General features: G+C 43.3%; 1 protein-coding gene across 2 annotated transcripts in view; it reads right to left on the bottom strand.

The window, feature by feature from the left end:
- Nucleotides 1–520: 520 nt before the first annotated feature.
- Nucleotides 521–26,822, bottom strand: part of OSBPL11 (oxysterol binding protein like 11) — a 305,858-nt gene continuing 279,556 nt past the window's right edge. For both annotated transcript variants that reach the window (XM_085647503.1, XM_085647504.1), the window contains exons 11-13: nt 25,404–25,586; nt 19,918–20,071; nt 521–2,293 (exon numbers count right to left, since the gene is read on the bottom strand). In XM_085647503.1, the coding sequence (XP_085503629.1) occupies nt 2,237–2,293; nt 19,918–20,071; nt 25,404–25,586 (394 nt within the window). In that variant the 3' untranslated portion in view covers nt 521–2,236. The remainder of the gene's footprint in view (nt 2,294–19,917; nt 20,072–25,403; nt 25,587–26,822) is intronic.

Raw genomic sequence — 26,822 nt, 5'->3', positions numbered from 1 at the left:
ATACCATGAGGTCCTTAAGTTACTAAACACACTTCCTTCATATTACAGTTTAATTTCTATTATAAAAATAATAAAACAATTTAAACAAAATCTTTATTAAGAGTGATATCGGTGCAAGCTAAACTAGACGCCCGCAACCCCCAATACAACTCTCCAAGAGTTCTTTACTGTTCGATCGAGCTACCCATTAAAAGTCAAAGCCCAAAGTGGTGGCACATAGCAATTTAATGAGCTCCCCTTAATAGCTTGAGAGATGTAATTCCAAAGAGAAGAGCAATACGTGTCCAAAGTACTACCCAATAGCCTTTGATTCCAACAGACATCAGAGAACTGATCTGACCCCTTCCCATCACAACTGGTTGAAAGCAAGGAGTCACAAATAATAAAGTGACGGTCCTCCAGAACCAGGAAGGCTTGTTCTGCTTTTGGAATTGCTTTAATTGTCGCACTACTGTTCACATGACATCGACATCAGTAAATATACAGGCAAAATAATACCCAAAAAATGAAGACACATTAGTCATGTTATAGTTTTATTTTTTCATTTTCCCCACGCATACTATGAGCTCACATTCAGATCTTTAGATCTCAGTGCATTTCAAAGCAACAGCTACATGGGAACCAGCAACCAAGTAGTTGTGCAAAAACCAAACACCAATTGTACGTTTACTTTTCTTTGAAAAATAATTTTGATTCTTAAACATCCTGTCATGCATTCAGTTGTAATGAATAGCTCTTCATCAACATCACCACCGCCCATAATCCCCATCAAACACCCACATCTAACAAGGGCATACCTACAGAGTTTGACGGCGATGGAACAGCTCATGTTTCAAAAGTACAAAGGGTGTGACAAGGCTTATGTGTGTGTGTTACACGTAGGTGTTTTAATGCACACCAAATGGAAGACTATATCCACATAATAAGGCACCACTCATTGAAAATGAAAGTAGCATAAACAGAGAAAAGCAGAATACTATGATATTAATTACAGAAATTATTGGATTTCAACAAAAGTGTTTAACAAAAAATATGGGGTCTTCACTTTTTGTCGTATATAATTGTAAGTTGTGACTAATAACAATGGTAGTTTACATTGACAAGAAATGGAAAAAACGTCAGGAAGAGCCATGATCAAAACTGGTCAACAAATGTGCATTTAACACAACCAAGCAGGTCAATATACGAACATGTGCCGAATGGAGACATTGAGCACATCCTGAAAACTTATACATTTTGAGTTCACGTCCACCCAATTTTCTGCCCATAAAAATATGAAATAAGCAAAATATCTTATCTGCCCATGGGACAACAAGATACAATAGTCGAGTCTTTTCTCCAATAATCAATTAATTAAATTAGGAATACCTAAATTGTTTTCCTTTAAGGTTTTAAGAAAATCTCCTTATTACACTCACGAGGAATATATTTTAAGAATATTCAACAAGGAATACAATTTGTTTAAGTTTCGCAATATTACCCTTTTTGAAACAATTGACTAAGTTCAAGTCCCTTCTGCATGTATATTAAAATATCTCAGAAGTGGTAATACTCAACAATGTTTAGTTTGTTTTTTTAAAGAGGGAAAATAAAAGCAGGCAGCTTCTACAAAAAATCACACTGTCCTTGAATACATGCACACAATTTTACTGAGAGGAAAAGTCCTTTATTTTTCACGGTCCATTTGATGCTAAACAACACTGATTTGCAGGCACGATTTCGGAGTCCTCGGGCTATCACTAGTAAGGTTCCCCATTAGGTATAAGAAGTGAGATTATAGCTTTGTCTTCTCATCCGGTTTGATTCTGCAATACATTGGTCACCTTGTGGAATAAGTGTGTGAACCTTAATTTTCACGACAAAACAGTAACCAAGATCCTAAGACAACCATCGCTTCAGAGTCTTATCAACAAGCAGCCATCTGAAGAAGCACATTGTCATCTGCAGATAATTGGGACCATCGGGCTAGCAACTTTAACGAGTAAACCTTTCTGGATGATGCAAAATTCACAACCAAAACCATGTCCGTAAGAGTTTGTTTTTTAATGTTCAAGAGCCTAACTTGTTTCTAGCTTTCTGGCTCTTTAGGATTTGTGCCTTCATCATAATAAAAGACTAATGTGCCTGATAGGTTTACTGCATTTTGAGAGAGTTTGAAACAGTTACAGTTCATTAAAGTAAACAAGTGTTTTAGCAAACTCTTATCCGGTTGGTAACTTGCACCTTGGATTGCAAGTTAAGAGATGTCTTCTGAACACTTCCATAGTGGTTTATTATATACCCAGCCGTCACCCTGAAATACAAATATAAACATAGGGACTAATTAATATTGACCTATTTATAAAGACAACATTAAAACGCCTAAAAATATTTGTGGTTACAAATAAATCAACAACTGCATCAAATTATGAATGGAAACGTTTTTTTTTCTTAATATGAAATTCTAACACAACCAGCTTAAAATTAGAATCCATAAATGCAGACTACTGCTTCTATTCAAATACCTATGTAACAGTGTTCAGTCACTATGCGTTCCGGTCGAGTAGATGTTAAAAATTACAGGATGGGGCACATACATTTTAAAGTGTATTAGAAATCTCAAAGAGCCTATTCCAGTTTGCCATACCAACCAGCATGAAGTAACTCCTTCTTTGAAGAGACCCAAAGTGGAATAAGGACCCTGATGGCACAGCAATTCTCCAAAAAGTGCTTGTGCTCACCCACCCAGCCCCAATTATCATCTGCTATCATAAAAGGGCTTCCCCCATCTGAGCTAATGTTGCTAAGGACAATGGGGGACATATAGGTCAGCAAACATGGCTGCACCGAAGGTGTGCTTGTGGCCTTCTTAAATGAGGCCATCTCCATGACCTCAAAAGGAACAAACAAAAAAGATCTTGAGAGACTGAAATGAGCCATCTGGTGTTAAACAAGAGTATTCCTTCAGCTGGGAACAGAATAGTTTTAGAAATGCTAAGCGTTTTGTGCAATCATCAGTTCCATATAATAAGAGATCTCTTTAATAAGGTTTGGATGTTTCTTCGTTTAGCCTTACAAATCATTTAACAGAAATAGATAAAAAGTAAAACTTGCAACAATGTAATATAAAATATGAAAATTACTTTATGCAGATTACGACAATTTATTTTAATATTTCATTGCTAAGAATCATGAGTTAGCATTAAACAATAGGCAAGTACACTCATTAAGTCACTATATCACTTAATTACAGTAAACATAAAACAGTACAGGATACATAGTCAAAACACTCATGTTCGATTGTGTTTAATCCTTATTTTCATAACTCATTCCCTCTAGCTAACACATAATTTATTTCCAAGTCTACAAAAAACAACTTCCTCCTCTATAATTGGGATTATATGGTCCCTACAAGCCCTTTTGGTAGCTATCTCCCCGACTAGGTTTCCAAATTTATTTTTAAATGAAATGTCATCTTTATGTAAATGGTCAATTTATTTAACAACAAAGAATCTGGTATGGTTAGTATACTCTTTACCTCTGCATTGTTTTACTGGACTAACACATGCATATTGGGGACACAATCACACCAGACGACTAGTTGCTGGATCTGGTACCCAATGGCAATTAATTCAGCCTTGGATCCTGTCATCAATAATGTCTAGATAAGACTCTCAAAAAGTGTTGTGAACAACAAATATAGAATTACATGTGTAACTATGAATAATAGGAATTTTATTCACCGATACATACTGAGTGACGAAGCTCAAGATGTCTAAGATGTCATAAATATCATTCCTCTTATTCTATTACTCCATTTGCAATTTTATGGATGCCAGAAATCATCTGCCCCGCTTCCAACAAAGATGCATTGGAAGTTGAGTATTCTACAGCCATAAATGACAGGATTGTTATTTATTTATTTTTTTTAAGTAAAAAAGGCTTGTTCCACTGCTGCACACCCGCACCACAACTGCCCCTCTGTATAAACTGAAAAAAGATATCTGGTGTCCTGCCAACCACCTACAATCCTTTTAATAAAGTAAAGCTAGATAATGTGCCTGCTTGATTGGTCTACTATGACCAAAGAAACACAAAAATACTTACATTTTGAATGAGTTGAACAATGCAATCACATGTAATTATGTAGGGGATTGTTGCCGCTCTCTGCCTAAAAGGAATATGCTACTTACCAGTATGCATCTGTTCTTGGCATGTAGAGCTGCAGAGCCACACACTTAGGATAGTAGATCGCCATCTGGTGTTGGGCTCGGATGCTTGCAGGTTGTTGTTGTCTTCGGAAGAAGTCTTTGGTCACGAGATAGGTGACTCCATCCTTGGACTACAGTGCGCATGGGCATTCACTCCATCCTCAGATTTTTCCGCCATTGGGTTCAGATGTAACTTTTCCACTCCGGTTGAAAATCTCAAATACAAGCTTTTCGAAGCGAAAAAACTTCTAACAACTACTTCGAAGCCCCTTAACTCGACATCAAATTCATCGGCTCGATTCCGGACGTCGACGCGGGCTGCTGGGCCATGATGGGAAATGATGGAGTTTGCAAAAAGAGAGAGATGTCCATGTGTAATGTCTAAGTAAGACGATGCTGCAACAGATACAGGTCCCGGGGAGGTGGGTGGGCGTGTGCGACTCTGCAGCTCTAAATGCCAAGAACAGATGCATACTGGTAAGTAGCATATTCCGTTCGAGGCATATGAGCTGCAGATCACACACTTAGGATAGACTATTTAGTGTCTCCCCTAGCGGTGGTCACCTGTATCGGTTGCAGGAGTTTGGAATAAGGTTTTAAGGACAGCCTGACCTACAGAAGCTTGTTTTGCTTGCACGTCAACACAGTAGTGTTTAGTGAAGGTGTGTGTTGTAGACCATGTGGCTGCCTTACAAATATCTTCTAAGGGAATGTTTCCTAAGAATGCCATGGAAGCCCCAATTTTGCGTGTGGAATGCGCTCTAGGGGGAACTGATAGTGTGCGTTTAGCCTTGTGGTAGCATATTTGGATACATTTAACTATCCACCTGGCTATCCTGGATTTGGAAATGGGGTTGCCTTTATGTGGTGGAGAGAAAGCAAAAATTGTTTTGTTTTGCGGAATGATTTGGTTCTGTCAATGTAGCCAAGCAGGGCTCTTTTAACGTCTAAGGTATGAAGAGCTCTTTCAGCTACCGAGTCCGGATTTGGGAAGAACACTGGTAGCTCAACTGATTGGTTAAGATGGAACGGAGATATGACTTTTGGGAGGAATTTCGGATTTGTTCGAAGAACCACTTTGTAATTGTAGGAATGGTTCTTGTATGGTTAAAGCCTGGATTTCACTTACCCTTCTAAGGGATGTGATAGCAATAAGGAAAGCCACTTTCCATGTGAGGAACTGCAGTTCGCATTTATGCATAGGTTCAAACGGGGGTCCCATGAGCCTTGTAAGAAGAATGTTTAGATTACACACTGGAGAGGGTGGTAATCTGGGCGGAATAATTCTCTTAAGGCCTTCCATGAAGGCTTTAATCGCAGGTACTCTAAATAGTGACAAGTGTTGTCAATTTTGTAAGTAGGCTGCTAATGCTGCTAGGTGGAGACGTATGGATGAGTACGCTAAATTACATCTTTGCAAGTGCAGTAAGTAGCAAATGATGTCCTGGATGGATGCATCCAGTGGGCGTATATCATTGTTAGTGCAGTAAATGGCAAATCTTTTCCATTTTGAAGCGTAGCAGGCTCTAGTGGTAGGTTGTCTGGCCTCTTTTATAATAGTCATGCAGTCTGGTGGTAGGTTGAGGTAACCGAACTCTAGGACTTAAAGAGCCAGATCGCTAGATTCAGTTGTCCTGGATCTGGGTGTCTGATTTCTCCATGGTTCTGGGTTAATAAGGACGGGGAGAGGCGCAGTTTTTGGTGTGGAACTAGAGAGAGTTCCAGCAGTGTTGTGAACCAGGGCTGGAGTGCCCATGTGGGAGCTACTAGGATCAGTTTGAGAAACTGTTGCCGGAGCTTGCGTACCACGAATGGAATGAGTGGGAGAGGCGGAAAAGCGTACGCAAATCTGCCTGACCAGTTCATCCATATCGCATTGCCCTTGGACTGTGGGTGGGGAAACCTGGCGGCGAAGTTTGGGCATTTTGCGTTTTCGTGTGTGGCGAACAGATCTATGGCTGGTTGGCCCCATTGTTGGAAAAAAGGGAGTAGGACTTGTGGATGTAATTCCCATTCGTGGATCTGTTGAGTCTGACGACTTAACAGGTCGGCAATCTTATTGTGAACCCCTGGAAGGTGTTCTGCAAGTAGGTACATGTTCTGGGGAACGGCCCATCTCCAAATGTTCTGTGTGAGCTGGGACAGCTGGAGAGAATGTGTGCCTCCTTGTTTTTGTATATAATACATGGCTGTCATGTTGTCAGTACGGATGAGGACAGTTTTGTTCTGGAGATGTATTTGGAATGATTTTAGTGCTAGGAATATTGCCAGTAGTTCCAGGTAATTGATATGGAGCACTTTCTGTTAAGTGGTCCATTTGCCCTGAGTGGTGTGTCCTAGGAGATGGGTTCCCCATCCCGTGAGTGATGCGTCCGTTGTTAGCACTATTTGTGGAAGAGGCTCGAGAAACGGCCGCCCTTTGGACAGGTTTATTGTGTTCCACCATTTTAGAGAGCGATGTGAGCGGCTGTCCACCAACACCAGATCTGTTAGTTGTCCGTGAGCCTGATTCCATTGACGTGCTAGCCACTCTTGCAAGGGACGCATTTGTAGTCTTGCATAAGGCACGCCATCATGCCTATGAGTTGCATGAACACTCTTGCAGGAAGAGAGTGTTGGGTTTGAAATTTTGCGATCAGAGCTTGTATATTGGCTATCCTGGCTGGGCTGGGATATGCTAGGGCTTTGGAGGTATTTATGGTGGCTCCCAGATATTGATGTATGTGGGAGGGTTGGAGATGAGATTTGGGATAGTTTATTGTGAATCCCAATTTGTGTAAGAGTTGAATAGTTTGTTGAGTGTGTAGAACGCATTTGTTGAATGAGTTGGCTTTTATTAGCCAGTCGTCTAGATACGGGAAGACATGAATTTGTTGTCTTCTGAGATGCGCTGCTACAACTGCTAGACACTTGGTGAATACTCTGGGCGCAGTTGTCACCCCGAATGGAAGGACTGTAAACTGATAGTGTTGTCCGTCCACCACAAACCTTAGGTACTTCCTGTGAGCAGGATGTATGGGAATGTGAAAATAAGCGTCCTTGAGATATAGTTTGTTAAGGAAATCCCCTTGTTGTAGTAGTGGAAGCACTTGTTGAAGAGTGATCATATGAAAATGATCTGTGTTTATATACAGATTTAGGGGTCTGAGGTCGAGTATTGGTCTTAGAGTCCCGTCCTTTTTGGGGATTAGGAAGTACAGTGAGTATACCCCTGTACCCTGATGTTGTAAGGGAACTGGTTCTATTGCGTGTTTTTGAAGCAATGATAGAACCTCTTGTTTGAGGAGCGCAAGATGGTCTGGTGACATGGGACGCTGCTTGGGTGGTATGTGTGTGTGGGGGGGTAGTGGTGAGTTCCAGGCAGTAACCATACTGGATAATTTGTCTTACCCACTTGTCTGTTGTGATGGAGTTCCAGACAGGTAGGAACTGTTGAGTCTTCCCCCAAATGGAGTGGAATGGTCTGGGGGGAGTGGAGGAAAGTCACTGTTTTGTGGCGGGGGAGGTACGAGTGTTGGTATTGCCTCGACCTCGTCCCTTAGTGTTGTTTCCTCTATATCCTCCTCTAAAATATCCTCTGCTGGGGGATGTTTGTTGAGAGGTTTTGAAGGTAGAGGAGGTGTCTGCTCCCATATTCTTGGAGGCTCCTCTATAGAAGGAGCGCCGAAAGGAGCCACGTGGTTGTGGAGACTGCAATGCTCCCATGGACTTAGCAGTCTCGGTGTCCTTTTTCATTTTTCGAGTGCAGTGTCTATTGCTGGCCCAAATAACTGTTCTTGGTTAAATGGTTGGCTGAGTATGGCGCTTTGTACTTCTGGCTTAAAGCCTGAAATGCGTAGCCAGGCATGGCGTCTGAGGAGTACACTTGTGTTTATTGCTCTAGAGGCGGTGTCTGCGGCGTCAAGTGCGCATTTAATTGACGCATTTGAGATGAGTTTTCCCTCTTGTATAAGGTCATTTGCCTGGGTCTTGTATTGGTCTGGCAGGTGTTGTAGCAGATTCTCCAATTGATCGTAGTGAGCCCTATCATAGCGTGATAGTAGGGCTTGGGTGTTGGCAATACGCCAATGATTAGCAGCTTGTGCTGCTACTCGTTTGCCCACGGCTGCTAATAGTTTAGATTCTTTGTCAGGGGTGGTGTATCTCCCGTGGTTTGGGAGTTGGCGCATTTCCTTGTGTTGGAAACGACTAAAGAATCTAGAGGGAGCTGTCCTTTGATGTAACAAGGATCTTCTGGGGCAGGTCTATATTTTTTCTCAATTTGTGGGTTAAGCACCCTGGCACGGACGGGGTCTTTAAATACCTCTGTGGCGTGTTTTGTGACACCTTTAATCATAGGTAGAATTTGTACTGTTTTCTGAGACTGTTCAAACGTGTCTAAGAGGAAATCTTCTTCGGGTGCATCGGAGTGCATGGTGATGCTGTGGTAAAGTGCTGCCCTGTTTACTAGTTGTCCAAACCCCAGGTGGTCATCTGGGAGTCATCGTTTGGAGGGATATGGTGTAGGGTCAGGTATATCTGGTAGAGGGTATGCCCAATCATCCAATGGTGCGGTATCTGGATCCGTGAACGGATCATTAGGATCACAAGAATCACCCCCTCCCCCTAGGTCATCATCATCATCCTGCGGAGGTGGTGTATGTGATGGAGATGGTAGAGGTAAGGGAGGTGTAGGCAGAGGGGGTGGGGTAGAAGGTCATATGGGAGAGGAAGGAGGAATAGGTGATGTTGCCGAGTCCTTTTTTATAGGAACTGGGGCAGGTGTTGTGTCCAGTTTCCGTTTCTTATATGGCACTGTAGTGACATGTTCAGTCTTTGGATTAATATAGATCCTTTTTTGTGTTGGATCTGGATGGAAAAGTTCTTGTTCTTCAGGAACAGATTTTGGCGCCGATTTTTTCGGTTCCGATCGAGGTTTTGGTTGATCGGTCGAGTCTTTGGTTTTAGGAGTTGTATTATAGTCCTTAGCCGGTGGTTTTGGTGCAGATGAAGGTTTCGGTGCAGATGATTGTTTCGGTGCCGATGATGGTTTCGGCGCAGATGATGGTTTTGGTGCAGATGATGGTTTCGGTGCCGAAGTTAAGTCTTTCGGCTTGGAAAGTTTCGGTGCCGGTTTATCTATGGGCCTCGATGTTTTTGGTGCCGAGGGTGTTGGATCCGATTTCGGTGCCGAGGGGTCTTTTGTCTTTGGTGCCGGGGGTACCATTACATGCGGCTTGCTTGGGCCCGAGCCACCGGAAGGCTTATGTTTCTTCGGAGCAGAGCCCGGAGGCGGGGCTTCTGAAGGGTGTTTTCGGTCTCGATTGAGGCCAGCTGGCGAAGTCTTGACCAATGCCTTTGGTTTTGGAGGGGATGTGGCACTGGTACTCACGCGTTGCCCAGGAGTAATGGGGTCGTCTAAGTCGTCTGCTTCTGAGATGATTTGAAGTTCCTCGGAATCTTCTTCCGGGACATCGGGACCCTCATCAAAGAGGTTTTCTGGTTCCGGGGCTGGTTTGTGTGCCATCATATGGCGTCGAGCTCTTCGATCCCGAATGGTCTTTTTGGATCGAAATGCTGCGCAGGCTGGACAGCTGGCTTCGTCGTGTTTCGGTGATAGGCACAGGTTGCAGACTTTGTGATGGTCACTGTGCGGAAATTTTGCTCCACACTGGGGGCATTTTTTAAACGGCGTCCTTTCCATGAGCCGTAGGCCTCATGGCGTGGATAGGCCCAGCAGCCCGCGTCGACGTCCGGAATCGAGCCGATGAATTCGATGTCGAGTTAAGGGGCTTCGAAGTAGTTGTTAGAAGTTTTTTCGCTTCGAAAAGCTTGTATTTGAGATTTTCAACCGGAGTGGAAAAGTTACATCTGAACCCAATGGCGGAAAAATCTGAGGATGGAGTGGATGCCCATGCGCACTGTAGTCCAAGGGTGGAGTCACCCATCTCGTGACCAAAGACTTCTTCCGAAGACAACAACAACCTGCAAGCATCCGAGCCCAACACCAGATGGCGATCTACTATCCTAAGTGTGTGATCTGCAGCTCATATGCCTCGAACATTGTTTTCCTGCAATGTGCTAAAGGACGGTTTTCTTGAGCTATGAATTCTGTTTTTGACAATTCAGTTGGCTTTAGATTTGTTGTGTTTGTTCTGTATGAATAACTTCTCAAATGGGCGTTAGTTGACAGCAGCTACAAATGTTCAATATGTCTAATTTTTAAGTAATATGTTTGTTTCCATATTTATTTAAACTGCATATGAGCATTGTAGCCCAGCTTTATTGAAGTTTATCTAATCTAGGAAGATGGCAGACAAGAGTGTGACTGGTAGGCAACTTGCTGCTTAAGCTCTCACAGAGGCCCAATGATGCAATCAGACTCTGCTTTGTTAGACCCTCCGAGAACGGACATTTACCCCCAGCCCCCCCACCCACCCCCAGATGACCAATCGAAAGAACTCGGTCCTTGACCACAGCACATGCTGCCCATCCTTTGTTCTCTGGTCCTAGCTTTCAGTTCCATCTTGCCTGTTGACCCGCTCCCTTCCAGGAATAAACCTCCCAAATTACCTGTGCTGCTACTACCGATCTGATATGCAGTTTCCACTGGCTCTCTGTCCACGCCCTTGTGCTCCGCCTGCATGCATGCCCTGGAGGATGGGGCACATACCCAGTTAGCCTTCACAGACCGTGTCTGTTGGGGTACTGTCAACTACTTTTCAGGATACTCCTGTGGCACACTTGACCTGCTGTTGTAGCCTCTACAGGACTAGCGCTGGACTTGCCTCACAAAGGTGTGCTGAAATAGCACAGCTGGTTGACCATGGCTATTGCCATGACATGATCAGTGGTGTACATTTTAGTAGTCCAAGAGGGTGGAAGGAGGGGTACCTGGGCTGTAGCCCCAAGTGTGACTGTCTCTGAATCACTGGAGGGGGAAGGTGGAGGGGGCTACAGTGGGGGTGTAAATGGAATGGAACCTCTGATGACCATAGACAATTAAAATGCAGACACCTAAGAGAAGCTGTGCAAGCCGTCTGCATTGATTCAAAATGAAAAACATCACTTATTCTCAGGGCAGGGGGGAAGCTAGAAAACTATTTTATCAGTATCAGAAATTAATTTTGCCCTGGCTACTTTGGCTAATATCGATAATAAAAATAGACTAAGGAACATAATGTCTTGATGAAAAATACAATGCAGAGAAGTCCTGTAAGAGATTTTTCTGATAAGCTAGTACCAAAAAAGATACTATTCACTGTAGATACAACATCAACCCAGTTGGTGAAAGAGGTTGTTCACATGACAGCTAACACCTGAAACCACCAGACTCCGCTTTCAAGAAGCAATGAAAGACGTCGCAAATTGGATGAGCAGCAGCTGTCAAACTCAGAAACTCATCTTGGGGAAGACAGAAGTCCAAGTCCTCGGACCCTCCCCCTCCGCATGGGGACAACTCCTGGTGGCCCTCCGCCCTCGGCACCCCGCCCACACTCATGGACCACGCCCGAAACCTCGGCATCATACTCGACTCCTCCCTCACCATGACCCGACAGATTAACGCCGTCGCATCCACCTACTTCTACATCCTCCGCAAGACCTTCAAGTGGATTTCCCCCCCCCCCCCCGAAGTCAGAAAGACCGTCACCAACGCACTCATAACTAGCAGACTGGACTACAGAACCGCCCTCTACGCTGGAATCAACAAATCCCTGCTACGCAAACTCCAGACCATCCAGAACACTGTGGCCAGACTCGTCCTCGGCATCCCATGGCATGAGCACATCACCCAACACCTGTGAGACCTCCACTGGCTCCCTGTCGAGAAGTAAGTAACCTTCAAACTACTCACCTATGCCTACAAATGCATCCACAACAGCGGACCCAAATACCTCAACAAAAGAGTGTCTTCCATGTGCCCAAAAGGAACCTCTGTTCCTCCAACCTCGCCCCAGCAGAAACCCCACACATTCGCAGAACCAGAGCTGGTGAAGAGCCTTCTCCTACATCGCAGCCAAAGCCTGGAACGAGCTCCCAGTCAACATCGGATGCTCCCCCACTTTGCACACCTTCAGGAAGAGCCTCAAGACATGGCTCTTCGGCAGAACTGGAGTTGCACCCTCCCCCCACACCCCACCCCAGCGCTTTAAACTCCCTGATTGATTGACATAACAATGGCAATATCCTCCCCAATCTGCACTCTTTAACTAGCATTACAGACATCACATCAAATACCAACTTTGAGACTCTCCAAACCGATGCAGTTAATTGAAATTGTGGAATTTTCTTCCCTTGTTTTCAAGAGATCTCCCCAGCAATGTCAAAACTAATGCAGGGTAAACCTGCACAAATCTATGGAGCTTCCTGAGAAAGGTATTAGCTTGAAAAACCCAGCCATGCTATTTAGAGGACTACCTAAGGAGAAAGGATACAGACACAATGGTGCTACTTCAAGCCAAGCAGCCAGAGATGTATTCCAAGAACATAACTAAACAAATAAAGTATCCACCTGTAAAAGGAGAAGTTCAGCTACGCTAAGGAATGCATGCCTTAAACCAAGAGGGAGTTCTATCCTCCAACACAGCCTTCACTAGCCACTATCAAAGTATAGCACCATCGGAGATCCCTCTAAGCCAAGCGACCACTAGGCTGACATAAATAAAATTTCCCAGAGGCAAGTGCACCCAATTCAACGTGTCAAAACAGAGCCTGAAGCATCAACAGTCAGCAAACTTTGGCTCAGAGGCAACTAAACTCCACTCACGTGCCCCTGTGTGGAATCGGGGTCAGAGTCTGAGCTGTCCTCACAGCTAGCCAGCAGTATCTGCAAATCTGGTGGGGCCGTCTGCGCCTCCATATCTTCTGTTTCTTGTTAGAGGTCTGGGGACAGTTCCTCAAAGATATCCAGTCTTCTGTGCATGGCTGCATGTTGGTGTGGGCCCAACAACGCTCCCTTCGCTGCTAAAGTGTTTTCTTCGACCGGAACACCAAGTACGCCTCACAGGAAGTCTACTTGTGCTTTGGTGACAAACATATATGTATACACATAAGGCTTATTGAAAAACGTTTTTCATTTGCCAAAAGGGTGGAGAGGATTCTAGGTCAGAGTAATACCTCCCTATATAATCAGTGTCACTATAAAATTACTCCAACTGACCAATAACCGGTCAACATCAATATACGTGGATGGAATATTATGATGAAGCTACTGTGGGGAAATGTTAACTTCACCAAGAGGTGAGCAAGGAAGAAATTCCTTTTGATTTAGGTACCCTCACACACCCTAGTGGTGTCATGCTTCATCATCGGGTCACCCCGACGCCTAAAAGTCGGGGTGGGCTCAACCACAATGTTGGGAGCTCTTTGAAGATGTGATAGACCAGGGGGGCTAGAAAGTTAAAAAACCTCAGACAGATCCCCCGTATCCCTTTATTTGCGGGTCTGTCTGGGATACTAAAATATTTCAAATAGGGTCTTTGTAGGATAATTATGGTCCTAAGACCCTACTGCCAACATGTTTCAGTCCGTGTGTGGCCGTAATGGTCCAGGACTTTCTTCAGGGCAAACCGAATGCCACCCAGGAAAACAGAGTAGGGGATTCCCTAACCTGTTTATTAACGCAAGGGCAGAGTAGCTGCTCCTTGAAAAAGTGACTGATTAATTAATCTGTCATGCTTTGTATTCCATCTGAAAAAGAGAATAAAAGAAAACAAACAACAACCAACTTGTACTTGTGCGTTTTTTTAGTAGTTGTTCCCATATTCATGTTTGCGATGTATAACACCTACATGTGTCAGGTGATCATAAGGCCAGGTGGTGTACAACTAACTCCATCCATGTGCCACTCATACCTGATCTGTACACTTAGTCAGCGTGCCAGATATATTGTGCGGTGGCGAAATCGCTCGCATCCTAACTGTATTTTCATGCCAGTTAGTATTCACTATCAATATAAAAACACTCTCCTATGTACCACTCACACTCAACATTCTCTCTATATCTGTGAATCAACATGGTACTGTCTTAACCATGCGTGATTATTAATAGAACACTGTGTGCGGTTGCTGTGACATTTTACACACATGAACTCTCTCTTACCCGATTTTCGGATGGGATCCGTTTCTCAGGAGATCGTAGGGCTATTTGGGGGTAGCTCTGTAGTCACACTCTTTCGTAGGAACCCCCGAGTGTAAGGGAGAGAGGAGATATATGGAAGTAGTCTTTATGGAAATGTAAAGATACTCTGAGGATAGACATCTCTCCCTGTGAGAATGATGATCTCTACAAGCGAAAATACCCTATCCCGCTCTATCTCCCCACTTACTTCATCAAGAGTCCTGCCCCATCTGTCCACCTACTTGGTCTCGATCCCCGGCGTTTCGCCCCGTGTATCGTTTGGACGGTGAGTTTATACTTCCGCGTTTGGTGTCAATTGACGGGATTGGTCAATTATCTCACGTGATGTTTCACGTCAGCGTATCGTCCCGTCTAGAGCGGTAATACGGTTTTGGCAAATTATGTTATTAGATTAGATAAATACAAAATTAGGCATCCACTTATCCTAATATTCTCTCCTACTCAAAATCCGTCCCCGATTCCATTCCAAAAGGGGAACAGTCTGCTTATTTTTTCCGTGTACGCGAGACACGTGATCGGATGTCTCGTCCAATCAGGTTATCACGGAATTCGTAGTCCTGAAGTCAATGAACGAAGGGAGATGTAGTTTAATCCCTACAGGTCTTAACATTAGCGAAGGCTGGATTTTCTATTTATATTTATACCATGTTCCTTGGGGTTCTGTAATCAGCTATAGAGACTCAGAGACAGTTATTAGGATGGGTGCACAAAAACACTGTCCTATAGTACACAAAAATATCGTAGGGTGTACTTTATAGGTATATTTTGTATTTCAAAATGATAGGGTTTGGTCTTTAGGAATTGTGGACCTTTTCTGGGGTTTTTTTTGTTTCCCAAATTCAAGTTTCTACATTTGGGAAATAGATGTGCCCTAATACAAGGGATACCATGGTTGATGTTGTTATGTCTAGTTTTTATCAGTTTGAAGTGTACCCTCTAGTTTTGCTCACGTTAGATAATTCTTTGGGGTGAACATGAGATCTCTACTTGTTAAGTTGATTCCAGGGTATGGAATCATTGAGACCAGTTTCATGGGTTTTCAGACGATAGACCCATTGCTGCTCCCTTTCTAAGAGTTTACTTTGTCGATTGCCTGTGTTTTTAATTTTTTCGAGTACAGTCCATTTTAATTCAGTATCCTTATGATTCTTTTCGTTGTAGTGTGCTGTTAGTTTAGTAGCTGTAATCGCTCTCCTTATGGTGCTCCTGTGTTCGCTAATGCGGACTTTAACTTTTCGACTAGTCATCCCAATGTATATTAATCCGCATGGGCATTTTATCATATAAATGACCGATTCGGAATTACAATTGGTATGCGACCTTTGCTCCCATGGTGATTGTAGGCCCAGGTCTAAGGTCTTGGTGTGTTCTGTGAATGGGCATGCCACACATGAGCCGCAAGGGTAATGTCCCATGACAGGGGATGTACCCCAGAGTGTCGTCTGATTCACACTTCTAGATGTAAAGGTGTTGGTGTGTACTAGGGCATCTTTTAAACTGCAGTTTTTTCTGAATGAAAACATTGGTTTTTCAAAGGCCAATCTGTTTGACGTCAGTATGGGCCATTTCTTGTTTATTATTTTTTTCAATTCGTTTGATGATGAATTGTACGTGGTTACACAAATCAACTGGTCCGACTGATTTCTCGCATGTGTTTCCAAAAGAGCCTCTCGTGGAGTGTTTCGTGCTCTTTTGTTAGCCCTGTCCACGATCTTAGTTGGATACTTCTTCTGTTTGAGTTTGCTTGCCAAAATTGCTGCTTCTTTTTTGTAAGTTTGAAGGTTGGAACAGTTTCTGCGGACTCTCAGGAATTGACCTACTGGAAGGTTTTCTCTAAGGGAGCGTGGATGAGCGCTGTCAAAACTTAATAGACTGTTCCTATCCGTTGGTTTGGTATACAAGGAACTTTTCAAGAGTCCCATCTTTCACTGTGAACGTAACATCCAGAAAGGAAATTTTCTCCCTGTGCATGTTCATTGTAAATTGAAGGTGGGGGTTCAGGGAGTTAATCCACGTCTTAAACTTGTTGAGGCTCGTTAGGTCACCCTTCCAGATCATAAAGACATCGTCTATATTTCTGTACCATTTGTGGATATTCTCACTAAATGGGTTATGTGTCCATATATGTTGATCTTCGAAGCCACTAACATACAGACATGCCAGACTAGGGGCAAATGTGCTGCCCATTGAAGTACCGTGTACTTGTAAATACATTTGATCCTCAAAAGTAAAGAAGTTTTCAGTCAGGGCTAGATGTATAAGGGTGATCACCCATTCAACAGGAGCTGCCCATTCCCAATCTTCTTGTACCAAAATCTCTTGGACTGCTCTAATACTCTCCGTCTGAGGTATGTTTGTATATAGAGCTTCCACGTCCAAACATACCAGAAAATTCTCCGTAGGGTTATATTCCACCTGTGTGAGAAGGTAAAAAATATGCTTAGTGTCTTGGACGTATGATTTGATCTTCTTCACCAAGGGACGTAGAAACCAGTCCGTGTATTTAGACAGCGGCTCCAAAATGGAGCCAATACAGGAGACAATACAGGAGACAATGGGTCTGCCCGGGGGAGGAATCTTTCCCTTGTGTATCTTGGGAATGGTATAAAATAGAGGAGTTCTAGGATCTTCCTGATTCAAAAAGGCATGTTCCTTTTTAGTGATCCACTCTTGAGTGAGAGCATCTGTTGTGAGTGCCGAAATAGATGTCTTTAAACGTTGTGTTGGATCCCTGTTGATCTTTTTGTAATATCTGGTATCCGCCAGTAGATTCAAACACGCCGTTCTATATGCGTTAGTGCTCTGAATAACGGTAGCTCCTCCCTTGTCAGCCGGTTTTATTACTAAATCCGACCTGGTTTTAAGGGATGTCAACGCCTTACGTTCTTTGTTACTTAGGTTATTGAACCCATTTCTCTTAGGTTGTAGTAACTCAACCTCCTTAGTGACAGACTCTTCAAACGCCAGTACTTCTGGAGGCATCATATTTGTAGGTGGAAAAAAGGTAGACTTCAGTCTTAGATCGGTGTAGGTATCATGGCCTTATGATCACCTGACACATGTAGGTGTTATACATCGCAAACATGAATATGGGAACGACTACTAAAAAAAAAAAATCGCACAAGTACAAGTTGGTTGTTTGTTTTCTTTTATTCTCTTTTTCAGATGGAATACAAAGCATGACAGATTAATTAATCAGTCACTTTTTCAAGGAGCAGCTACCCTGCCCTTGCGTTAATAAACAGGTTAGGGAATCCCCTACTCTGTTTTCCTGGGTGGCATTCGGTTTGCCCTGAAGAAAGTCCTGGACCTTTACGGCCACACACGGACTGAAACATGTTGGCACTAGGGTCTTAGGACCATCATTATCCTACAAAGACCCTATTTGAAATATTTTAGTATCCCAGACAGACCCGCAAATAAGGGGATACTGGGGATCTGTCTGAGGTTTTTTAACTTTCTAGCCCCCCTGGTCTATCACATCTTCAAAGAGCTCCCAACATTGTGGTTGAGTCCACCCCGACTTTTAGGCGACCCGATGATGAAGCATGACACCACTAGGGTGTGTGAGGGTACCTAAATCAAAAGGAATTGCTTCCTTGCTCACCTCTTGGTGAAGTTAACCTTTCCCCACAGTAGCTTCATCATAATATTCCATCCACGTATATTGATGTTGACCGGTTATTGGTCAGTTGGAGTAAATTTATAGTGACAAACATATATCACACACTTTGTGTTGGTCTTGCCAGGAGAACTTTGTGTGACACTTGGGGTAACAGCTGAAGGGCTGGTTTTCCATCGCTCTTGGACATTGTACTGTAGGATGAAGGTGAAGAATTTATGGAAAGGCGGGCCCACGCCGGACGTGCGCCGTGAAATGACCAATAACACAAGTCATTGGTGTTGGATTGGAGAGAAAAAACAAACGCCGTAAAGGCCTCCGTGAGAAATTAAGCTTTGGTTCTGGAGGAGCTGCGATATCGATGTCCGAACCAGATGTCGGAAAAAAACAATCAAACAGAGCAGCCATGCAACATGTGCAAAGCACACCAGAAGAGGAGTCACTATACCTCGTGGCTCGAAGACTTCTTCGAAAGAAAACCACTTTTAATCGTCCGAGCCCAACACTAGCTGGCAGGGTAATAATGCTAAGCATATGTATCTACGGCCATCACATGCTACGAATAGAAGTTTCTTCTCGCATGGAGTCTTTTCTGCCTTTTAAAGGAAAACCCTTTTTTTTTTTTATAACTGTTGTCCTGAACAGAGCCTCTTTCATGCCCTTTTTCAAAGTACAACGAATGCCCTTACCATCCCTCGTGGGTAACTTTGTCATGCTCTCCACAAGCATGGTCCTCTCCCCCGGTTCTGGCTCCATCTCGTCATGTAGAAAGATCTCTAATAAACGTCTAAATTTCAGCTAGCACTGGCCACCTCAGGACCTGTAGGTGACCAGCATGCCTTGCGTTCTCCAAGTATTCCTCTTTTTCCTGTAGGCATGCCACCACAAGTAGTGTGCAATTTTCCACACTGTCCTGAACAGTGATGATTTCCAGCTGTTTATTCTAATTTCTGCATTGGTTAGATTGTCAACACAAATTACCTTGTTCAAGATCAGTCAATTTTCATTACATCCACTCCACTCTAGATTCAAATGCCACCATTTGCCTTATCCACTTCATCAAACCCCTCAACCATTTTTGCCATTGGGTCTAAAATGGCAATCTCTCCCCTCAGCAAATTAAAGTCCTCTCTGGGAGAAGTCACTGCTCTAAGGAATTTCAATGTTGGACCTTAGGCCCCCCCGGGCAACTGCTTCTATGACTTTCTCACTCTGAAATGTTTAATAGCCTTCCACCTTCACAACGCCAACCGTCGAAGAGAGACTTTAAATGGAAGGTAATCTGTACATTGTTGATCTTGCCAATGTGTGTCACCAGTGTCCTTGTGGCATAAGCCCACCACTCACCTCCGTGTTCTGGGCAACAAAAGAGGTTTCCCAGCTGGGGGAGTGATGCTGCTCTTGCGATATCATTGTATGACCGGAGGGCCGGGTCAATTCTCCACCAGAAGCAAAAATCCTCCCACTGCCTGTTTCAGTGAGAGGCACTTATTACAAATACTGAACTTTTTTTTCTTACTGGTATTAATGACCCGATCCCAATCATGAATGCCGATCCCTAGTTTTCATCTCTGCTCTGTGCTTTGGGGGAGGGAAGAGGGGGTTGGGGGAATTGTGGCCAACATTGTACAGAAAGAATTCTTTGGCTACGCAGCAGATTCAAGTTGTCTAGCCCCACTGCTTCCATCAAAGAAAAAGCATCTTTCGGTGGCTAATATCCCGACCAATTTGGAGCAGCCTACGGAGCTTCAGGGAACACGGCCACGGTTGCCCTGCCTCCTAAACACCTGGACACAAGGATCTGCGTTCTGCTGTTCCAAGTATGCAGCGTGGAGTGTTAAGAAGACACAGATAACCCTGACCGCATTAAGCGTGTTCTCTGAGAAGCTATCAGGCAGAATATAAGAGCTAATTCCAAAACACCATCTATTGCAAAAATATTAAAGAGACGAATGTACTAGAACATCTAGAGAAGTGGAGACTTACTTCTTTAGAAAAGTATTTTGTGTGCCAAGAGGTTTCCGCTTCAGTCCGATGTCTCTCTTCAGTTCGCTGGCGTTCCTCGAGAGATCGCTTGTGCTCTGTTGCTTTATCAATGTCACCTTCTCCCAAAGCCTCAGTTACAAACTTCCACAATCGCCTGAAATGGTAAGATTTGGGGTTTTAGCATTTTTAGAATGAAGCTCACTAAGTAAAATGCTTAAGCAACTGAGTGATATTTACTTTAAAGAATATATGTGAAAAGATGGTTTGTCTTACCAATTCCCCACCTTTTTATACAGCATTATTTTGTATGGCGTCTGAATAATTACAATTAAATCTAAAATCTAAAATCCGGCTCGTGTGAATAAGGTAAGGAGGCTTACGACATAAGGGTCAACATCTAAATGTTCAGCAATAAATACATCTGAAATACACCTGGTATTTTTTATTCGAAGAGTGAGTTGGATAGGGCAGGTCCCATTGATCGTCCCGGGGACTGCATCATGAAATTTCAAAAACCCGCAGTAGGTCTATAAACTCTAGGTAGGTGAATCATATATGCGGGAGTGAGGTTGCGTGATATCACTCTTACCCTTGGGTCACCCCAAGGATTCAGAGTCCAGCACCTACATAGAGGCATTTTAACTTCCTGGAGCCACATACTTTGGTATATAAGGTACCTATAGCCAATAGATTTGATGCATTGGAGAAGGTGGATTGACTAAATTGCATTGGGGTGGACCGGACTCCAAAAACAATGAGGGCAAAACTGAATTTCCTGACGGTGGGAGTAAATGGCAACAGGTAATCCCCACTACCACTGGAGGTCGAAGCATACCACCTTCTGTCAGGTACCCTTATTCAGATACTACTACCCATGGTGGAATCCAGATGGCAGCCTCCCTTGACAAAGTAGGAGGTTTGTCTACGTTGGCTGGAGCTACTTTAGAATCTTACACCCCTAGTCAAGAGTCCCACAATCTGGCCAGCAGTCCAGGTTCTATGGGCGATTATATGGTGGGTATGGATCCAGGTTTAGATTGGTTTAATAACTTTAAGGAACTCTAAGGTAGGGGGGCTCGAGCAGGCTGACACGCATGCGGAAGTGTCCAGTGACCCAGATGGCACCATGGCAATAACGGGTGCTCCACAAATACAATTAAAGTGGTGTCTTGGAACGTTGCTGGACTGAAGGCCAAACTTGATTGTGAAGATTGGGGATCATATCTAGACAAGTACGATATCTGTTTATTACAAGAAACCTGCCAGATGAAGGGAGCACAAAGTGCAGGTTTTGCAGATTATCCCAAGGCAGCAACTGGGGGGTGGGGGTGTCAGACCCTCTGGATAGTGACACACTTGAGCTGTGCAGTTAGGGTTGTTGAGACTCTTACAGAGGATAGACTATATCTCCTCCTTACCTTTATCCCTAGCGTAGATGTGTACTTGTTCAATGTCTACTCAAGACCAGTTAGTCTGGGGCAAGAATCCCCCGTCCTGGATCAATTGGCTACCCTCTGGACTACACTTCCAGAGGGCACTTTCAAGGTGGTGGGTAGAGACTTTAATTGGCAGTTTTGGGCCCTGGAATCCAACCACGATGATACATTATGTTGTGGGGATAGGTTATGGTCCATTGCAGAATTGTACATACACCCATCAAGAAATGGCCTCCCCTGGCATTACAAATGAACACACATATATTAAATCGCTCTATACGTTTGTGTAATGGGCGAACTAAGTCAGATACCCAGGGGTCGCACACGTTCAATTGAGTAGGATGCTCAACACTGATTGATTACATCCTTGTAGACATAAGGCTATGGCCCTTTCTGGTCGACCTGGAAGTCCATTTGGTTTCCAGTACGGGAAGAATCAGATGAAGTGTGTTCAAACAGTCCCCTGACTCAATTGAAATACTCTACAATGTGGTGGGTACATCTCTGACAGAACTAAGTTAAGTAATCTCCCCAAATGGCAAACTTAGCCAATAGGCAAGGGTGGCTGAGATCCATTAAACGTTAGCTGGAGTACTCAAAGATCTCTTTTACCTAGAAGAAAGGTTCAAGGGAAGCAAAAGATATTCACCCTCATGATTTGGCAAACAGTGTAGACCTGCCAAAACAGCCCTATTAGAGGCAATTAAATCTAAAGATAGAAATCGGATCCAAACCTCGAGAACCTATACAAAAATACTATTTACTCTGCTAAAAGAGTGGGAATCTCTACTCTGGGCGACCAAGCGCAATGATCACAACGCTTTTTGGAGCATAGTCTCGACAGGGAATCCTGCGGGCATTGTCAGTATGAAGCATAATATTACAGCAGACATGTGGAATGAGCACTACCAGACCCTGTATGGTGAGCTGAAGGGACCTGGTGTTCTCTCTGTCGGCATCATTGCCAATGCTAGGCCAGGCAGGGTGTCTATCGATGCTCCAAAGAAATACCCAGCTCTCACCCTTGATGAAGTCCATAGGGCTATAAATAAGACTGCCCCTCATAAGGCCCCTGGCATCGACAAAATACCAGGGGATCTTTACCTCTAAGAACCAGACATATGGGGGCCCTACCTTTTAATTATTTTAATGCTATAATGGAGGGGACGCCCATTCCTCATTCATGACCTGGGGCGGAAATTATCTCTATTTATAAAAAAGGCTCCCCACTACTGCTGGTTATGATGCCGCTCATTGCGTCCGTAGTACACTGATTACTACAATGTAAACCATCGGCATACTGCGTCGGGATTTACACTTTGCACCACCTGCTTCAGCACCTTTATTTTGGAGGCATTATTCATACCTCGCTTTAATTAAAGATTCATATCTTGATGTGCCATTAATGCACATGACTTGAATATTATTCATAATCCAATATCGGGATAATTTGGACTTCGTATACCTGTTCTATTATTCTCCAACCCAAGTGACTCCTAGCCCTGAAGAAGTTTTAAAGGTTTCAAGAATATAAAGAAGAGTTTTGGAATATATCTGTTTTCGTTGATTCACTTCTATTGAGTGCACCTTCCTTTTGTGTGAGGCTCCCCACTGTTACCTGGAAACAACAAAACTATCAGTTTGATTGACACCATCAAAAAGTTTAATAAGAAAGACTCAAGGAACGTATGAAGGATAGCAAGGTTCTTAATCCCTTTCAAGGAGGGTTTCAGCAACGCACCTCCACCACAGACCAAGTCTTTAGACTCCAACTCCTATATTGGAAATCAGTGGTTCTAGAGGGTGGCAGACTTTTTTTTGATGTTTGTGGATTTAAAGTTAGGCTTATAATTGGTCCCTAGGAATTTACTTTGGCGCGTCTTGGCCAATATGGGGGTCCCATCCTATCTGTGTTGTCAAATGAAGGCTTCATGAGAGGAACTTTGCGCAGGTCCGTTGTGGAAAATTAGGGGACGTCACTGAAGCCTTTCCCGTTAATAAGGGCGTCAGGCAAGGCTGTGTGTTTTGGTGCAAACATTATTTACTTTGTTCATCAACAGCCTTGTCGACTCCCTGAACACCATTAATAAAAATGCCCCAAGGCTGGCATCCGAAAAGGAGACTATGTTAATGTTTGCTGATGATACTCTTATCCTATCTAAGATAAGACACCAATGGGTATCCATAGGGTACTTGACAATTTTAACATCTTTTGCAAATCAAGGGGGTTAGAAATTAACATTAGCAAAACCAAATTTATGGTCTTTAATCCATCCCAACCCACTCATCCAAGCCCAGGTTTAAATGGGGTCCCGCTAGAGAGGGTTTCAACTTTTGATTACCATGGGATCAAGATTAGCGAACGAATGGATTGGTGGTTCCTTATTGCAAAGCAAAGATTCAAACTGGCACAACACACTGTTGGGCTCCCAAAGGAGTATAGGTGGTCGTTTCATAAGCCAATCAGCCCTTATATTGAGATCTATAAGCTTCAGGCCTTGGGGGCCTCTATGTATGGGACCGAGTTCTGGGGACACAACCCTGTTAGTCCTATTACACAGACACAGAAAAACTTTCTTAGGCATTTGTTGAATCTCCTCCCCAGTAGTCTGTTGGTTACCCTCAGATTTGATCTTGGGATTAGGTCTATTTCAGAGGGAATCGGCCTTCGGCCTCGCCTCTGTTGGAGAAGACTTTGGGCAACACCTGAATTAATCTCTTATAAAATAGCTCTCGAGGAGATCCTGGGGTCGATGAGAGCCAAGAGATTGCCGTGGCTCTGTCACATTAGGGAAACCCCAAGAAGCATTGGTAGAGCTAGTCTGTGGTACAATCCCATTGAGACTTGTTCCACAATTTCTAAAGTGGAATGTGCCAAATGCTGCAATGATCACAAGCTGGCATCTTCCTAATGAATTCTTCCCTGCGATCCTTGACCCCTAGATTTATAGGTCAAACTGATAGCTATAGAATGGAAAGATTCATGGACAAAATCCAACCTGCACTAGCAAGGAAGCTCTATGTGCAGCTTAGGCATGGAACCCTTCCTTTGCGCTCATTTACCAACCACAGGCGTTCTGGGGGCCATGATCGGAGCAGAATTGTCGATCCTGTGGCATAGCCGAGGAAAAGGAGGCCCATGCTCTTTTCTTTTGCCCAGCTTATAAGAAAGCTTGGTCCAAATGGTTAGTCACACTGTGTAGGAATTTAGGAACACCACATTGTGTAGAGGCACATGGAGTCTTGAAATCGGATACTCACCAACCTATGGTCTTCTCGGTCATCAGATACCTTTTTTCTATTTGGTGAACTCGAAAAAGATTTTTGTGATTGTATCCACTCTGCATAATTGCTTCAAACAAAACAGCTGCTGAATTTGTTAAAATTTCAGTTTGTAGTTTGCGCCAATGGTTTTACTGCTAGAGTCTTTCTGCCTCTATTGGTTGCATTGTTCTGCTCTTAAATCATGACAGATTAAATGAGTTTCCAAACGTTTTAATTATTTTATTGCATTAAATTATGCTTTTAAAACATTCATGTTTTACATTTTTTTTAATGTTTTAATGTACTTTTATGGTTTTATGATCGGAATAAAGTAAACATAAGTAGTTTTCCATATTACTGACCGATTAAAGTTTAATCACAACATTCTTTTAAACGCAGGTGAGATAATGCGCCATTGTGTGATTTGTCTCGATTACTGGTTCACCGTTTCTATCCAATTGAAGTTATTTACACTCAGAAGTAAGTGCACTATTATTCAGTGGAAAATAAACTTTTCCTGCCATATGGAACTAAACTTCCTTATCTCTGGGAACAGGTGTGAGATTCCGATAACGCTAATGGAAATGTTTCATGCTATCATCAAGCTGAAAACCTAATTTCAGAGTCATACGAAAGATTTTCCGGTACGGTATCCTTTTTTATTTTATTTTACCTTAGACCTGAAAACTTTCAAAAACATTGTGATGATCATATTAGAGGGGAACTGTCTAAAAAGGTTTCAGAGAAGTGCAATTGTGAACTATAGTTTTGATTGCATGTACTTGCCTGGACTCGAAGGCCCCCTGCTGTTCAATAGGCCGGACTCTCTTTCTTGTAACAGGCAGCTTAGTCAGATCTATACACTTTGTTTCTCCGTTGCTGTAGGTGAATTCCAGGATGCTGTTCCATTCTCCTTGAATCCTGCAGCAAACTGTGTTTGAAGCATTATGCTTCACTTCTGCAGTAACTCTGAATAGAAAGCAAAAACAAATAAGACCGTGTATAAAATTACCACAGAGCTTTGCAAAAAAAGGAATCTATTCTAGGCCATGCTGTATGGAAATACTGATGTGGTCTGCTACACAATCAACAGGCTAGCTAGCCGTTGAAAAATGTTTGCATAGGAGCGGATATGCTTTATTCCACTGAGAATATTACCCATCAGTTTCAAGTTACTTCCGTTGAGATACCTCAATTGTTTTCTAACAACTGTATGGCGTCGCTTTATGCCCTAGCAATGCAATTTTTGTTCAGGCACCGAAGTTCTGCAGGGTCAGCAAGCATATGTTCCATCATCATGGTTAAGACAGTCACTTGGTTTCAGTACATGCACTGTTGGAGGAAAATTGCTTCATCACCAACATCTAATTTACTGGACAGACACCTTTCTGTGCTAGTCTTAACTACTGCAGGCTGACATAAACACGCACCTTTATTTAAACTAAGTACATTTGGTGTTACCCATACTAGTATGTGATTTTTGGGAATGTAGGTGGTAGGAAATTTGAAGATTCCCGGAAATTCCACAACTTTTTCTCTTAGAAATGTGAGGAAAATGCATCGTTTTAGCCAAAGTTTGAAGGGCACTCTGGATAAGTAAACAAAATGGGATCCATGCAACCGGCACCACGCTGGATTTGCCTGGGTTGCATAAATGCCCAAGGTCCATAGGGATACACGGCATATAAGAGACCAAATAGTGCGGCCTTTCACCGTGGCTAGGGAGGGGAAATTGGAATTTACCCCCTGTCTGCCTGCCCAAAAGACAAATACAACACCAAAAGGAATCCAAGTTTTCTTGATTGCCATGTGGATGGAGGTGCTCTAAGCCTCAAGGGACAGAAGGATTTCTAGGGCTTAAGAGGTGGGGGAGTTGCCAGATGTCAGGATGGGCTGACCCCACTCTGCTCTGTAATATCTCTGGCATCTAGCAGGCTTTCTGCCCGAATCCGGGGGAAGGGAACCAATGTAACTGTACACTGCAGTAATGAATGAGTGAATGTGTATTTAATATTACGCTTGCTCTAGTGTGTGTGTGTGTGTGTTGTACACTGTAGTAATGAATGAGTTAGTGTATTTAATATTACACTTGCTCTAGTGTGTGTGTGTGTGTGTGTGTGCGTGTGCGTGTGTGTGTGTCCTGACTTTAAGTGGAGAGTTACAACTGCTGGTAGAGTGCAACTAAAATCTTTCAACATAGGATTA

The sequence above is a fragment of the Triturus cristatus genome, chromosome 3_2 (assembly GCF_964204655.1).
Source record: "Triturus cristatus chromosome 3_2, aTriCri1.1, whole genome shotgun sequence".
In the NCBI taxonomy this organism is placed as follows: Eukaryota; Metazoa; Chordata; class Amphibia; order Caudata; family Salamandridae; genus Triturus; species Triturus cristatus.
This window is presented reverse-complemented; position numbering and strand designations above follow the sequence as displayed.